Source organism: Thalassophryne amazonica, chromosome 14, assembly GCF_902500255.1.
Source record: "Thalassophryne amazonica chromosome 14, fThaAma1.1, whole genome shotgun sequence".
NCBI lineage: Eukaryota > Metazoa > Chordata > Actinopteri > Batrachoidiformes > Batrachoididae > Thalassophryne > Thalassophryne amazonica.
Window position 1 is genome coordinate 33,447,611 of NC_047116.1, and position 17,723 is coordinate 33,465,333.

The 17,723-nt window shown below is 38.8% G+C and overlaps 1 protein-coding gene across 2 annotated transcripts; it reads left to right on the forward strand.

Annotated features, from left to right (window-relative positions):
• The first annotated feature begins 1,234 nt into the window (after positions 1 to 1,234).
• Positions 1,235 to 15,099, forward strand: cytip (cytohesin 1 interacting protein). Of its 2 annotated transcripts, none has more exons than XM_034187092.1 (8): positions 1,235 to 2,156; positions 2,431 to 2,480; positions 2,565 to 2,619; positions 6,660 to 6,762; positions 6,915 to 7,008; positions 7,117 to 7,183; positions 14,006 to 14,072; positions 14,274 to 15,099. In XM_034187092.1, exons 1-8 carry the CDS (start codon positions 1,989 to 1,991, stop codon positions 14,741 to 14,743), a joined length of 1,074 nt encoding a protein of 357 aa, XP_034042983.1. In that variant the 5' UTR covers positions 1,235 to 1,988; the 3' UTR covers positions 14,744 to 15,099. The 2 variants fall into 2 exon arrangements, with proteins under 2 accessions (XP_034042983.1, XP_034042984.1); XM_034187093.1 differs by having other exon boundaries at positions 1,255 to 2,156; positions 14,280 to 15,099.
• The last annotated feature ends 2,624 nt before the right edge of the window (positions 15,100 to 17,723 follow it).

The window sequence follows — 17,723 nt, forward strand, 5'->3', positions numbered from 1 at the left end:
TTTGTAACTGATAGTTGTTATGTTTGTATGATAACTAGTTTGGTTAGTGAAGAGCTTCTGGCATCATGATGTCACTGGACAGAGATGTTTGGCAATGCTCCTATATCTTTGCAGTAGTACGAAGGTCCAAGTCTTTAAGGTCCTGGTACTTCCTGTCTGTATGGTTGTGGGACTCCGACAGTATCTAAGGTGATAACTGGATGTCTTTGGTACTAGATCTCTTTGGAGGGTCTTTGGGTACCACTGGAATGATGTTGTGTCAAACAAATGGTTACTTAATAAATCTCCACTTCCACCGAAGGAATGTCAGCTATGGTATTTTGACCACCTCAGTCTTGAGGACCCCATCAACTGCAAAACCAGGGTATAACCTGTTTGTGGTCAATAGATGGCTACTTTTGACATTTGGGGATAGACTGGTTGTCTGCCTGGGAGGTTGGTACCCAGGACCCAGGATGTGATGGATGCAGTGATGATGCACGGCTTGGCTCATGCTGCTGTAGTATTATAGAGGTAAAGGTAAAAGTGCTTCCAATACTTGTATTTTTATTGTTATTTTCCAAGCACCAAGAGAGTTCATGGACTGCTACTAGTTTAGAACAAAGTGTTACAATTTTTTTTCTAGGGGGACACCACAGCAGATCAGGTATGTATCATGTATCTGAATGATGACCTGGGTCAAGTTCTATGCTGGATGGAACTCGAGCTATGCAAGGAGAATGGGGCACGGGTGGCCTTGAACCGGAAACCTACAGTAGTGTTCAGAATAATAGTAGTGCTATGTGACTAAAAAGATTAATCCAGGTTTTGAGTATATTTCTTATTGTTACATGGGAAACAAGGTACCAGTAGATTCAGTAGATTCTCACAAATCCAACAAGACCAAGCATTCATGATGTGCAAACTCTTAAGGCTATGAAATTGGGCTATTAGTAAAAAAAAAAAGTAGAAAAGGAAAACACCCCCTTTTCTACTTTTTTTTTTTTTTTTTTTTTTACTAATAGCCCAATTTCATAGCCTTAAGAGTGTGCATATCATGAATGCTTGGTCTTAAACTAATTCTCCAAGTTCAGTAAAAACAGAAAAAGTTAACCTGCAGGGTGTAATGTCTTTGCGAACAGGGACACATGGTTTCCAGACAGCCCTGTGGTCGGTTAGTGAACGGTTCTACTGGTGGTCAGTGGGGCGGAGGGAATTGCTGTGAGGCAATCTGTCAGTCCAGTTCTGGACCGATTTAACCTTTTCTCTGACTTCCTGGTCACAGTGGGGGTGTAAGGATTTGCTGTCTATTGTGCATTGTGAAAGTTGATACCACCTTAATGTAGATTAATCATTGCAGGGTTTTTAAGGTTGGGAGTAGATGACGGAGATGTTTTGTGGGATCTGCTCTGGTTGTCTTAAAACTTTCAGATATTGTCTCACTGACGTCCCTTTTGATCCAACCGCGTTTGATGCCTTTGGCCCAGTGACCCGTGCAGTCTGTTTGGAGAGCGTGTCCGATAGCCTCTAGCTAATCGGCCTTTTGTCTGTCCTCATAAGACAAGTCCCCCTGCTTTGGCAGAGCACAGGATTCCGACTGGAGCTTTAGGCCACTGAGAAAGCGAGAGCAGAGAGGCTGGAAGCAGGTGTACCACAGAGGTGGCAGCTTCTCATGCATTACTGATTTGTGACAGACCAGAAATCAGATTGCAACGACTGCAAAGGAGAAAAGGGACTGTTTGAAGGGGAATTAAAAAGAAAAGAAGCCAAAAAAACCCCGTGATAGATTCAAAGCTACAAGTTCTAGGGCTGAAGAGGAAAAGTAGGTCTGAGAGTCTGTGATCCGCAGATGCAGGTCCGCCCCTCCCCACACACACACACATACAAATCACACGAGGTGGATTTCCGTTTTCATGCATTTAGCTGCACAACACAGCAGGGCCACATACTCACAGAGGAGCTGCTGCAGCAGGACAGGATGATGCTTTGAGGAGCAGGAGCACGCCGACATGCAGTCCACCATGAACTTCAACGGAATTCACTGCCAAGTGAGCAAAGACAGTGACATTCTGGATAATACTCTGAGGAAAAAAAGTTCTCTGTGGTACCGGAGATCTCTGAGGGGAAACGATGACCGGCATCGCCACAACGCTGGGACTCTGCCCAGAACATGCAAGGTGAGACAACAATAAATAGCACTCACACCTCTGCACATCACGTGGCGTAAGCTACAGACAGTTTCATTAGATTCTAGCATTGTTAGATTTTTATTATCATTTTTTGTTGCACATTATTCTGAGAAATCCACTGATTTACCAGCAGGTGTAAAACCGCAACACAACAGCACCGTGCAGCTGCACCAAAGTCTTTTGACAATGTTACTGTTTGGAACAATTTGAAAGGTTGTAATCTGTAGTTTTAAAGAGAAACTCTGCATTTCTTCTTTGGCAGTCCAAACAGAGCAGTTCCAGCTCACTGGTTGATTACTCCAACCCACAAAGGTAAACAGATTTGCAGCTCATCATAAAGCTTCCACTTAAAAAAACAGCACAGTTGTATGATTGTTGGATGTCATTTTTGCACAGGACCACAATCATATTGGAAAAACAAGACAATGAAACATTTGGTTTTGAAATCCAGGTACGTTTTTTTTCCTACTGCATAAATGTTTTACTCACATTTGCTTTGTTTGCCTACTATCCATTTGTTGTACTACAACAAAACCAAATCAAACCCTATAAGACCATCATAGAGTAGTTGGACATACAGACAGGTGAGAGGGTGAGAGGTGCACAATGGTTCACACTGTCCCAGTGTTTCTTTTTTGTGTGTGTTTCTGGACCCCAGTGGATTAATGTTATCTTTTTATTATCTCACTCTGAGGGTGAAACCAGCTCAGTATATTTGTGGACTGGGTAAAAAGAGTGTTTTGCCTCAAAGATCACTGCCATAAACACTGAACCTCTGCTTGAATTTTTATTTTGAAAAGCCCAGCTTTTAAACCAAACAATGTGCTACATTGGGTGGAACTGTTTACATATTAAACCACTGAAATGCAAGCTATTGTGATTGATAGGTCTTTGACCCAATAGCTCTGGCTCCTCTATTACTTCAGAGTCCTGGTCACATGACCATTTTGCTCTTTAGATAACCTGACTATGAGGATGACAAGTTTATGAAAATAAATTTCATTAAAGAGAAAATTACTTCCTCAATCCTTTTTATCCTGCACATCCGCAAAGCAGCAACAGCACATTGTTGTTTTCACAATAATATAGATTGTAGACAATAATGTAGACTAGTGGGTTGCCCGTGGAGATCCTCAGGCTCTAGATTAACCCAAAATACATAAGCATACCAAACAGCAAATGTCCGCTCTCCCCAGTTTGTCCGTGATGGAAGTTACACACACGTACAGACATACACTCAACAAAAATATAAACGCAACACTTTTGGTTTTGCTCCCATTTTGTATGAGATGAACTCAAAGATCTAAAACTTTTTCCACATACACAATATCACCATTTCCCTCAAATACTGTTCACAAACCAGTCTAAATCTGTGATAGTGAGCACTTCTCCTTTGCTGAGATAATCCATCCCACCTCACAGGTGTGCCATACCAAGATGCTGATTAGACACCATGATTAGTGCACAGGTGTGCCTTAGACTGCCCACAATAAAAGGCCACTCTGAAAGGTGCAGTTTTATCACACAGCACAATGCCACAGATGTCACAAGATTTGAGAGAGCGTGCAATTGGCATGCTGACAGCAGGAATGTCAACCAGAGCTGTTGCTCGTGTATTGAATGTTCATGTCTCTACCATAAGCCGTCTCCAAAGGCGTTTCAGAGAATTTGGCAGTACATCCAACCAGCCTCACAACCGCAGACCACGTGTAACCACACCAGCCCAGGACCTCCACATCCAGCATGTTCACCTCCAAGATCGTCTGAGACCAGCCACTTGGACAGCTGCTGGAACAATCGGTTTGCATAACCAAAGAATTTCTGCACAAACTGTCAGAAACCGTCTCAGGGAAGCTCAGCTGCATGCTTGTCGTCCTCATCGGGGTCTCGACCTGACTCCAGTTCGTCGTTGTAACCGACCTGAGTGGGCAAATGCTCACATTCGCTGGCGTTTGGCACGTTGGAGAGGTGTTCTCTTCACGGATGATGCGAAGGAGATGTGTTGCACTGCATGAGGCAAATGGTGGTCACACCAGATACTGACTGGTATCCCCCCCAATAAAACAAAACTGCACCTTTCAGAGTGGCCTTTTATTGTGGGCAGTCTAAGGCACACCTGTGCACTAATCATGGTGTCTAATCAGCATCTTGGTATGGCACACCTGTGAGGTGGGATGGATTATCTCAGCAAAGGAGAAGTGCTCACTATCACAGATTTAGACTGGTTTGTGAACAGTATTTGAGGGAAATGGTGATATTGTGTATGTGGAAAAAGTTTTAGATCTTTGAGTTCATCTCATACAAAATGGGAGCAAAACCAAAAGTGTTGCGTTTATATTTTTGTTGAGTATATATATATTATCCAGTAGAGGTATCTGCCACCTGCTGGCTGTTCAATGGATGCTGGATTGATGATGGATTAGTAGCAGGTGAGGCTGTGAGAAACTGTCCCTTTCTGTTCAGAAATACATGGAAATAGAGAAGCAAACCATTAATTTCTGATTGCTTCACAGTGGTTATGTACTGAAATTCAAATGACACAGTCTGGCCCCCACACAACTCTCTGGAAATTTTTCAATTTCAATTTATTTAATTTTATATAGTGACAAATCATAACAACGCTGCCTCAAAGCACTTCACACAAGTAAGGTCTAACCTTGCCAACCCCTAGAGCAAGCACACAGGCAAGAGTGGTAAGGAAAAACTCCCTCTGATGATATTGAGGAAGAAATGTCAAGCAGACCAGACTCAGAGGGGTGACCCACTGCTTAGGCCATTCTACCAGCTACAAGGTTTTTACAGTTTCACAATTAAATCAAAACAACATCTGCTGCATCAACTTCAGGCATGGCATTGCACTGTCAGTCCAGCATCCCGTGGTCCATAGCTGCCAGTCCCGTGCGGCGCTCTATGCACCTCAGACAGAGAGAAAAAGAGTAGAATCAGTTGGCTGGAAAAACCACATCTAAGGCATAATTCATCAGCAGTAAATCAACAGGAAAGCAGAGAAAATACTAAGGTGATCACCGGCCAGTAGCCCTAAACTTCACTAACAGAACTAGAATTTAGATAAAGTTGAGACTGAGACCTATTCCATTACTAATAAAATGAATTTAAAAGGATAGGAAGCATAGTTCCATACTATGCCAGTATGCTAGCCATACGAGAGGAAGAATAAATGCAGTCTGGACTTGAAAGTCTCTACAGAATCTGACTGTTTTATCTCAGTAGGAAGGTCATACCACAAAACCAGGGCATGATAAGAGAAGGCTCTGTGGCCTGCAGACTTTTTATTCACTCTAGGGAAAGTAGCTCTTTGCCCTGAAAACGCAGAGCCCCGGCGTAGGGTTTATTTAGGTCATCTTAGCAGGGAGGTGCTAGTGTGTGAATACTTTTATTGGTTAAATAACAGAACCTTAAAATCCAACCTCACAGGGACAGGAAGCCAATGAAGAAATGCTAAAATGGGTGTCATGTGGTCAAACTTTCTGCTTCCTGTCAAGAGTCTGGCAGCAGCATTTTGAACCAATTGGAGACCCCTAATGCTGGACTGCTGTAAACCAGAAAATAGAACATTGCAGTAGTCCAATTTAGAAGAAACAAATGCATGGATCAGGGTTTCAGCACCAGCCATAGACAGGATGGGACAAATCTTCACTGTATTTCACAGGTGGAAGAAAGCAGTCCTCGTAATATCTCTAATGTGGAGGTCAAAGGACAACTTAGGATCAAAAATCACCCCAAGATTCCTCACTTTGTCAGTGTGATATATAACAAGCCTAGGTTCAGCGTTAGCTGGTCAAACTTATGTAGATGTCTCGCTGGACCAAGAACCTTCATTTCGGTCTTGTCCGAGTTTAAAAGTAAGAAATTGCTGGGCATCCAGCTTTTCACTGATGCAAGACAATTCTCTAAGGATTTTATGTGTATGAGGTTATCAGCATGTACAATTGAGTGTCATCAGCGTAGCAGTGAAACGTAATTCCAAAATGCTGAAATATGTGCCCAAAGGGTGCTATATAAATGTAGAAAAACGGGGAGCCTAAGACAGACCCCTGTGGAACCCCATATTTCATGTCAGTAAGGTTAGAGGTAGTGTTGTTATACAAGACACAATGAGAGTGTCTGGACAGGTATGATGTCAACCATGCAGGGACATTCCTAGTAATACTAAAATGATTCTCCATCCTATCGAATAGAATATGGTGATCCATGGTATCAAATGCAGCACTAAGATCTAACAGCACCAGAACCATAGTGGTGTCCGAATCCATTTGCAAGCAGAAGATCATTTACCACTTTAGTGAGAGCCGTCTCTGTGGAATGATATTTTCTAAAAGCAGACTGCAGTGGCTCAAAAAGATTATTCTCAGTAAGATAGTCCACGAGCTGCTTTTTCCATGGCAATATGAACTCTATTTGATGTGCTTAAGAAGCATTCTTGTGGATGAAGAACAACTTATTTTCTGACAAAGATGTCTCCTGTTGCAGACTTACGGCCTGCAGGTGAGAAACAGCTCAGCGGTGGAGATGTGCACGTTTGTGTGCAGGGTGCAGGAGGACAGCGCTGCAGAGAGTGCTGGCCTGACCGCAGGTGAACCTCCCATATCCTCCTCTCATCAGCTCTCATGCATAGCCCAGACAACCATAACTTTTACAGTGCACGACACGTCCATCGTTTGAATGCACACCCACACAAAAATGTAAAACACTGACATCTTGCCTCATCTTGCTGCCTTATTTTAGGTGATGTTATAATCACAATCAACGGGGTGAGCATTGAAGGATCATCCCATCAGCACATAGTTGACCTGATTCGGGAATCAACCAACAAGCTGAAGTGAGTGAGTCTGAGGTGCAGAGGACAAATCCACTTTCAGGGATTGGAATGCTCTTTAATGCAAATTATTTCCCGTTCGTGCACTTATGTTGCATTATATTTTTGCAGGATGGAGACTGCATGTGGGAGTGTGGTGAAGCGAATTGAGCTGGAGAAGAAGCTGAATGGGCTTAAGGTGTGTCTGGAGTTGTGCACACAGCAGTCAACAAACAGCTGCAGCTAAACCACACAAACCCAACTGCTAATAATAAAACAGCCACACTGCCACGTCATAATTAATGTGTCACGTACTACAGGACACATTTCATAGTTCACCCAAAATGTACGACTGAATGTACATCGATATAATGAATTTTTCAGTAATAGCTTTTCAGTACGGCAGCACGGTGGCTTAGTGGTTAGCACTGTTGCCTCATTGAAGAAGGTCATGGGATCGATTCCCACCTGTGGTCTTTCTGTGTGGAGTTTGCATGTTCTCCCCATGTTTGCATGGGTTCCCTCCGGGTGCTCCGGCTTCCTCACACATCCAAAGACAAGCAGGTTAGGTGGATTGGAAACTTTAAATTGTGCGTGCAGGTGTGTGTGTTTGTTCGTCTATATGTTGCCCAGCGATAGACTGGTGTCCTGTCCAGGGTGTACCTGGCCTCACACCTTATGACTGCTAGAATAGGCTCCAGCCCCTGTGACCCTTAATTTGAGTAGATGGTTGAAGATGAGTGAGTGAGGTTTTTTTTCAGTAACACGTTTCTGTTTGGCATGTAAAAACTGAATATGTAAAAATTAAACATTGTATCCTCTTGAAAAAGTACTTTGATGTAGGTTATATGCTTGTGACAAGGAGCATAATGGTGAATGTCATGGTCTGGGTTTGGCAGCCTCCATCCCATTATCCTCCTCTAGCCAATAGGCTTGGAAGGTTTTGACTCACTGGGTGCAATGTTGGCTTCTCAGAAAGCAAAATATGAAGAACCACACCCTACTTTTTCTGGGTCAGGCTCAAAACCTCTCATGTGTTTCTAATGTGTTTTATATATATATATATATATATATATATATATATATATATATATATATATATATATATATATATATATATATATAACACAGATGCAAGTATATTATGTTGGTCAAACAGCGTAAGATAACATCCAATATGAGATGATACTATACAGTACTATAGGGGAAACTGGGGCTTGGTGAATCACAGGGCACAGTGAATCAGTAGCTATATCTGCAAAACTACATATATATTTGCAGCAGTTATGCCATATTTTTATGCATAAAGACATCCCCCTTATAAATTAGTCTTTTGTTTTTGGCTACATTAAGGGTAAAACTAAGTGGCAAGTGAAGTCAGTTTTTTTCCTATCAAAAGTAAATTTTGTGGTTGTCAGTGTCTTTGTATTTATTTATTTATTTCATTCATTTAAAAGAAAAAAAACAAAAAACAGAAAAGCAGAAATAAAGCATCTCCATTACCAGAATGAAAAGGAGCAGAGAGAAGAACAAGTCTTATATTTTCTGCCCCTTTTTACAATACAATCTTTCAATATCCAGCGTCATTTTTCAACATTATTTAACAGATTGTATTTCTTTAACTTGTCACATACCACTGACTTATTTCATAATTATGACCATTATTAAATAGATTACATCTCTGACAGGTTACATTTTTAAACTTAAAACATTTTATACATTATTAACAAATTACATTTTTTTTTTAACTTCCTTACAGCCCACTAACTTATTTTATAGTTTCATACTTACTTAATACATCTAGTTTAATACGTTTTTTAAATAATTTAAGCGACCTTAATTCTTTAATTTCTTTGTTGAGATTGTTCCATAATTTTACACCATTTACTGCAATACTCCGTTCTTTTACTCTGGTTCTGTATCTTGGTTTTCTAAAGACTTCTATTCCTTTCAGTTTATAACTACTTACTCTTTTCTCAAACATATTTTGAATGTTTGTTGGTAAAGTATTTTTATTTGCTTGGTACATTGTTTGTAATATTTTCAAATCGACCAAATCACGAAATTTAAGTACCCTGAACTTAATGAACAATGGATTAGATGGATCTCTAAAACCACTGTTGCTAATCACCCTTAAAGCCCTTTTCTGCAGAATAAACAAAGGTTGTATATAAGTTGTATATGTTGATCCCCAGATTTCTACACAATAAGTTAAATATGGGAAAATCAATGAATTGTACAATGTTAATAAACCATAACTATTTAATGAATATTTTACTTTATGCAAAACAGCAATGGCTTTCGCTATTTTTCCTTTTATGTAATTTATGTGTGACTTCCATGTAAGATCTTCATCAATTATGACTCCTAAAAATTTCATTTCTTTTACCCTTTGTATATCCATTCCATCTATTTGTAATGACACGTTATTTTTTTTTGCTCTGTCATTAAACAATATGAAATTTGTCTTATTAATATTTAGTGATAGTCTGTTTATATCAAACCAATGCTTAACCTTTTCCAATTCTGTTTTTATCACTTGTGCTACTTCCTGTATATCTGATCCAGAGTAAAACAGCGTTGTATCATCAGCAAATAAAATGCTACCAAGCACATTAGATACATTCACAAAATCATTGATATACAAAATAAACAGTTTGGGTCCAAGTACTGATCCTTGTCTTTCTCCATAAGCAATATTACACAATTCTGATTTGATATTATTTATCTGAACAAACTGTTTTCTGTTTTCTAAGTAGCTTTTTACCCACTGATGTGCAATACCTCTTATTCCATATTGTTGTAACTTGTGAAGCAATCTTGAGTGGTCAATAACATCAAAAGCTTTTTTCAAGTCAATAAAAATACTTACAAAATAATCCTTATTTTCTATTGTTGATATTTTCTCTATTAATTCCATAATTGCCATAGCTGTCGAATGTTTTGTTCTGAATCCATACTGAACATTATTTAAAATATGATGTTTCTCAGTGAATTTATCCAACCTTGTCACAAACTTTTTCCATAATTTTAGAAAACTGTGGAAGCAATGATACTGGCCTGTAATTAGAGAATTTATGTTTGTCTCCATTTTTATATAATGGGACTACCTTGGCAATTTTCATTTCATCTGGAAAAATCCCTGTTGACAGAGACAGATTGCAAATATAAGTAAATGGTTCAATAACAGTTTCTATTATACTTTTTACAGTCATCATGTCTAAATCTTCATGGTCAGTTGATCTTTTGCTTACACAGTTTTTTACAATATTTCTTATTTCATCTTTATCCACATTGTCCAGGAAAATACTATTGACCGTATTTACAAGTGTATGTAATGTATCTTCTACTATTGGTTTATTTTCCACCAGACTTGATCCTACATTTGAAAAATAATCATTAAACCCATTTGCCACTTCTTTTATGTCATATATCTCTTTATTTTCTTTGACAAAGTAATTTGGAAAAGTTGCTTTCGCTCCATCACTTTCAATCACACTTTTTATAATTCCCCATGTTGCCCTCATATTATCTTTATTCTTATTTAATTGTTCACTATAATAATCTTTTTTTTGTTTCCTAATTATTGTCAATAGTTTATTTTTATATTTTTTGTATCTGTGTTCTGTTTCCTTTGTTTGCATTTTTAAAAAGCACCTGTATAAATAGTTTTTCTTTGCACAAGCATTTTTTATTCCCTTTGTCAGCCATGGTTTATTTACTCTTTTCTTACTAATTTCTATTAATTTACAGTTTTTATTATATGATTTCATCAATATTTTCATAAATGAGTTATATGCTACATTAACATCACTGACATAAACTTCTTCCCAATTTAGATTTTTAAGATCATATTTTAATGCCTCTAAGGCTTTTACTGACTTGTCTCTTTTAAAGTTTATAACAGTTTTTTTCTTGTACCTATTTTTATATTTAAATATTGAAAAGACTGGTAAATGATCATTAACATCTGTCATCAAGATCCCATTCCTGATAATTTCATCTGTTCTATTTGTAAATATATTGTCGATTACCGTTGCACTTTGCGATGTGATTCTGGTTGGTTTTGTTATCAAGTGGAATAACCCCAAACTATACATTGAATTCACAAAATCACTTATTCTTTGGCAACTGGAGCTCTCTATGTTAATGTTAAAGTCTCCACATATAAAAAGCGTTTTGTTTTTAATTTGATGGAATAGCTCTATTATTCTATCTGTAAATTTCACAACACAAGTGTCTGGTGCTCTGTATACACAACTGATTAAAATATTTTTAGATGTTTCATGTACAAGTTCCACTGTTACAATTTCAATGATGTCATCCACAGTTGTCATTTCTTCTACAATTGTACATATCAGATCTGCCTTTATGTACAGAGCAACACCACCACCCCTTTTATCTCTTCTGTTCACAAAATACAGCTCATATCCCTCTATTTGAACATCAGTCATGAGATCATCATTAAGCCAAGATTCAGTGATTGCAACAATATTAAATTTATTTTTAAACTGATTTAAATAATCTTTTATTTGCGACATTTTACAATACAAGCTTCGACTGTTTATATGTAAGAGTGACAGGGTATCTTCTGCAATTTTTTCACTATTTAGCTGTTCTACCGTATAATACTCGCAACCAATCGTTTTTAAGTCAAATATACTTTCATCAATATTAGTGTCTATGTCATATATTTTATCATCTGTTTCCATGTTTGATCAGATTTTTTTTTTGTTGGTCCAATTACCAACAGACGTCATATTTGATTGCCTATTCAGGTCTGTATTTCGTAAGGTCCTCCATGTTTTTAATTTGTATACCGTTTGTTCCTTCTTTTACTCTAATCCACACCCTACAATTCCAGACCCATGTAGCAACAATGTGCTTCTGTTTTTTTAATAGTCTTGCTTCCCTAGCAATATCTGCATTTTTTTTTTTGTTAAATGCTCATTTATATAGACACTTGTTCCTTTCAAATTCTTTGCCTGTCTTAATACTTCATTTTTATATTTTCTGCTTGTAAATCGTATAACAATGTTAGACAGTTTATTTTTTCTATCTTTAGTTGGAACAGTATAGCAGTCTGATATTGTGTCTTGATGGATGTCAACACCATTTTGATATAAAAAGTTTGTAACTTGCTGTTCCAATGATTGTTGTTCTTCAGGTGGTGCATTCTCCCCACTGGTTCCACCAGAATCCACCACCCTTGCATATGTCCGATGCCTTGTTTCTAGTCCAGATATTATAACATCATCTTTTCTAGTGAATTGTTCAAGTTCATCTACACGTTGTTCAAGTTTCTTAATGATCTTGTCCTTCTCTTTAACCAGTTTTTGGAGTTCTTTAATCTCCACCGTCAGCTTGTCTAAATTAGACATGTCTTTTAATATCTGGTTTATTGAGGTCTTTATCTCCTCTATATTTTCCTCAAGTTTCTCCGTTTTCTTGGGTGGTGCCATGTTAACTATCGTGGCTTAGTATGGCCACTGTTAATTGCAAAAAACAATTTTCACCCGTAACCTCCACCACCACAGGTTTATTTCTCACAACAGAGGAAACGTGGCCCAAAAAAATTGTTATCAGAAGACTACCCCGTCTAACTGATGAGCATGTGTTATGTCTTCTCGAGACTATCATCTTATTTGATAATATGACTTGTGTGTCACATGCACCCGGGGCACAGTGAATCAGTCTAGAAAGTGATTTACTAAGCCCCAGTATCAAGTGGATGACAAATATTACTTGTTGAAGCTTATGCATTTATTTTTCCATGAATTATTCCTAAAATTTGTGTATATAAACAACTGTTTTCATGTTTGAACAGACATTATGACAGTTGTATTTATAAAAGTTTCTAAAGGACTTATATCACTATATAAGACAGTCACACATTACATAGATGGTTTTCTGGATTATAGTTTGTATATGCATCAGCATATATTTAATAATTTTATAGAAATCTTTATAATCATGTGTTTTTTCATTGTATTCTAAGTTGATTCACTGTGCCCCGTGAATCAGTGTCCGGGGCGCAGTGAATCAAAAATTTTAAAATCGATTTTTAACACCTGTAAATTACACTTGGGGATAAATAAATAACACAGCCTTATAAAAAATAACTTGCTGTATTAAATCCACAATAGAATGACCTGAACCTATGCATAATGTGTTTATGCTGCCACAAAACATTTCTGATCCACTGTGCCCTGGTTTCCCCTACTGTTTGCACTCCTGTTTTTCATGAATAAAAGTAAAAGACTCAAGATTTGTTCTGTTGAATAAATTTTAGATCTTTTACTTCAGTGCATGAAAAATGTGAAGGAAAAAGTGTTGCATTTATGTTTTTGTTGCGTATAAAGATAAAGCTCAGCTTTATTTATCCCAAAGGAAATTATTATTATTATTTTTTAACAATAAGTACAACATATTTAGGCAAAATGGCTAGAAGACATTTGGACAAGATGTTTGACAATATTGCACACAACTCTGAATATCTGAATAACTCCTTACGTACTCATCCTGCAGAAGGGGAGGAGTTATACAGTCTGATTGCCACAGGTAGGAAGGACCTCCTGTGGCGTTCTGTGGTGCACCTTGGTGGTCTCAGTCTACGACTGAAGGTATTCTGACAGGACGCCAGTGTGGCATGCAGGGGGTGGAAGGTGTTGTCGTGGATGCTGAGCAGTTTCCTCGGCATCCTGGCAAACACCTCCCACCACCGGCACATCAATAGACAAACCTGGAAGTTGACATATTGTCAGTTTTTTAATAGCACTCACTCAGGAGGAAGCATACATTATCAGCATTGATTGTCATCATTCATTTGTTTGTCTGGGTGGTTACCATCTAGGAACCAAAGCGGTTCCGTAGTGAGGCGGGGCAGCGACACGTGATAGCAGATCCAGACTTCCAGAACCGCTAAACATGATGTGACATGCAACCCCTGTTTCTGTAAATGTTTCAAATGCTTAAATAATGGAACTGTGAGAATAACCCCAACGTGTTTTTGTCCATACAGCAATCACTACAAGAGAAACTGGTGGAGCTGCAGGCGCTCACATTACAGGAAAAGCGTCTTGTGCGAGGTGAGAGGGTTTGCCCAGCTGTCAAACCACAACACTTCCTTTCTCACAACCCATTGTTAACTTCTTCAAGCTTGACAGTTGCTCCTGTGAAGTGTATATGCTAAAGAAATAACATGAAGGAGTTCCCCTGAGAGATTAACTAAGAAACTGCTGACAGGTTTCCTGCTGCTGGGATGAAACATCTGCATCTTTCTGCTTTCTTACCAGGGAACCTGTCTGGCAGCAGCCTCCTCCTCTCCACCGATTCTTCAGTGATGCTGAATTCCCCCACGCCAGGATGCGGTCTCCAGCGATTCTCCAGTGACAGCAGCTACAGGAGCACGATGACCGATGACAGTGACCAGGCCAGTGTTTTCGAAGACCTGACCTCGCCCAGCCCCTCCAGCGCAGCCAGCACCGCAGATGACAGCTGCTTCTTCGCCAGGGATTTTCTGCCACAGGACAGCTTCAGCATCCTGGGGCATCATCGCGCCCTGGCCCGAGCCAGCAGCTCCAGTTTGGCTGGCAGCAGCACCTCCCTCTCCACCTGGGAGGAAACAAGGGTCACCTCGCTGTTTGGTACCCTCCCCAGGAAAGGTCGACGAACCAGCGTCCGCAAACATATTCTTAAACTACTCCCCGGACTCCAGCGATCAGTTGAAGAGGAGGATGTTGGAACAAACATCCAATGACCCAAATTAAGCCGGACAGAGCTGGTTGGAATCCAGAAACAGAGATCACATGCCTCTGCCAACATGTCACCTGACAGTAATTATTAGAGCGATAACTCTTAGCAGGATTACGGAAAAACCACTGAACACATTTAGGTGAAACTTGGTGAATGAGCCAAGAAAGAAGGAATTAACTTTTGGCAGTGAGGGGCACAGCTAACTAATCTAACTAATCTAACTGCTAATCATGCTAACTGAAGAGTTAGCTGTGATAATGTTAAATGGTAAATGGCTAAATGATTTAGCTGAAGCTACCGCTAACTTTTTATTATATGAATGTAGCTTTGGCTTGGTGTTTTGTTTGGCTATAAAATTTAGAAAAACTGACCTAAAAAGCTGAAATGTGGATATGTTGTAGCATAAACTAATCCGCTAAGGAAGGCAGTTGCGTTGCTAATTCACTGTTAGCTGGACCATGCTCACTGTTGACTTTTGAAGTGGATCCCCTTGAGGTGGTGCATCCGGGAACTTCCCACTAGTCCTAGGTTCCACTAGTCCTAGTATTAAGGAGAGCATGTTGAAGTTGTGTTTACATTCATGGTAGGCTATATGGTGCAGTAAAGTAGGTTACGTAATGTTAAAAGTGTGACAATAAAAAAAAAAGTTTAATTATGGTGAATTACCATTATTTGTTGATTTTCAATTCAACAGATTTATAGACAATAGTACAATTAAAGGTGATTAATGGGGTATGTCAACAGAATTATATGTTTTATTTTTGTAAATTGAACAAAGCTGGATCTGTTTTTTAGCTATTTGAAAGTATTACATTTATTTCTGAACTTTAAAATCAGTTTGAGGTTGTAATATACACCATCAAATAATATAACGAGGTTAGGACTAGTGGACCCTAGGATTAATAGACCCTTCCCGGTGTATCCAGGGAGTGTGTGAATTTCTCAAGATGCAAATAAATAAATAAAAATGCTCTATCCAATGACAAAGAAAGTGGGGGGGGGGGGGGGGGGGGTGTGTGTGTCTTGGATCTGCTCCACCCTTAAATCAGATCCACTTCAAAAGTTAATGGTGTCTTCCTCGGCCCATACCCTACCCACACAGTTGTTTTGCGTAATCCTGCTAAACATCAAACATCACTGAAAACATGACCTTGGTGGAGGTCATGAAGAGTTTCACACACAAAACCGTTTTGATCCAGCCATGAAAGTGACTCACTGCCTGACAGAGTGATGCAAAAGCATTATGAAAACTATTGAATGTGTGTATGCACAGCAGAATACGATGCATTCTTCTATCCTACTTGCTTGAACTTTTTTAAAGTTATTCTTTTGCCACAGAAATCAGCATTAATCAGACTGCAGTAGCTGTATACACGTGACACCTCAAATGTTAACATAAGACCATTATAACCCAAAATTCGACTACTTGAACCAGTCAGGTTAACATATGAAGAACACTTTCCGTCGCATTCAGGTGCTTCAAACCAAAGAGCTCCACCACACGGGCGGCTGCTCAGCTGAAAACAGGATGTGGGTAAAAGACGTACTATGTAACTATTCTCATTTCCAAAGTTTATTTTCATGGTGTGTTCGGACGACTTTTACTGTTGACAAAAACTGAAACCATTTCTTGTAAATTATACACATTTTGTACATTTTTGCTTTACATGACAAATTATGCAATGAATCTTTTTGGAGATTGCATCTGACATACTTTGTGACCGTTTACAGGAAAATGGGATTTTCTATATAAATAAATGTATATAGTTTTATCATCCCACATGTCTCACTTCATATTCTGTTTTGCTACAAGCAGCTATTTGACACTGTTTTTGGTAAATCTGCCTGCAGCAGGCAGGTATCAAGCAGGACACGAGTGAGGGAAGCCATCAAGACATCCATCACAACTCTGAAGGAGTTATAAACTTCAGTGGATGTGAGTGGAGAAACCATGTATAGTGTAGTGCAACTTTTGTCTGTTGCGCCATAAAGCTACAGTGTGCAGGATTTAGTGTCATCCAGTGGTGAGGTTGTAAATAGCATTATACCATCATCAGTCAGTATATAGGGGAGCAACCACAGATTTGTTTTTTGTGCTGCACTGCAAAACATGAAAAGTGGAGTACATACGTCCCTTTTGGGCTACTCTGTCAAAATGGAGGTGGAACATGGTGGGCTCCATGAGGGGGCCTACTCCCATGCAAATATGAAATGCACATTCTAAGCTTATAAAAACTGTTGTCTATGCAAATGCATAGGTGGTTATGATGCTATATTCCAATTCTACTAGTATACGCCTCTACATCCTACACATTGTAGCTTTAATGCCCAATCAGCCAATCACATAGCAGGAACCCAGTGATTTCAGGTTTGTAAACAGAATCATCATGGTCAGGATGTACTGACGTCTAACCGAGGCATCACAATGGTTAAGAAAGGTAATGTAAGTGACTTCAAACAATGTGGCTGTTGGCGCCTGTAGAAGTCAATAACGTAATAATGCCCGATAACGTAATAAATTTGCCATTTAAAAAAATGTAATAGGCTGCTAACGTAATAACTGGCCAATAACTTATTAAAAGTCCTGAACCGATAATGTAATAACTGGCCAATAACGTAATAAAAGTCCTGAATCAATAACGCAATAACTTTTGGCCAATAACGTAATAACTTATTACGTTATTGGCCTGGTTAAAAAAAAACTTTGCAAATGTAATAACTGAGCCAATAATGTAATAATATACTAATATCACTTTATCTAAATTTATTGGATATAACTGAAAATGCATACGCTCTCTAAGTCTATGTCTGTCCCTCCCCTTGTCTGTGTGTCTCTTTCTATACATTTTAAAAATGCCAAATTTATTACATTATCGGCCGTTATTACATTGTTGGCTTCTACAGTGCCTGACAGTCAAGATTGAGGATTTCATAAACTGTTGATCACGAGGATTTTCAAGAACAAAAATCTGTAAATCTGTATG

What these genes read in the sequence shown, in the direction of transcription:
- cytip (XM_034187092.1), top strand. Translation starts at nt 1,989, where the DNA reads ATGCAGTCCACCATGAACTTCAACGGAATTCACTGCCAAGTGAGCAAA. An exon ending in GAATCAACCAACAAGCTGAA is followed by an intron (nt 7,009 to 7,116) that starts GTGAGTGAGTCT and finishes ATATTTTTGCAG; the next exon opens with GATGGAGACTGCATGTGGGA. An exon ending in AGAAGCTGAATGGGCTTAAG is followed by an intron (nt 7,184 to 14,005) that starts GTGTGTCTGGAG and finishes TTGTCCATACAG; the next exon opens with CAATCACTACAAGAGAAACT.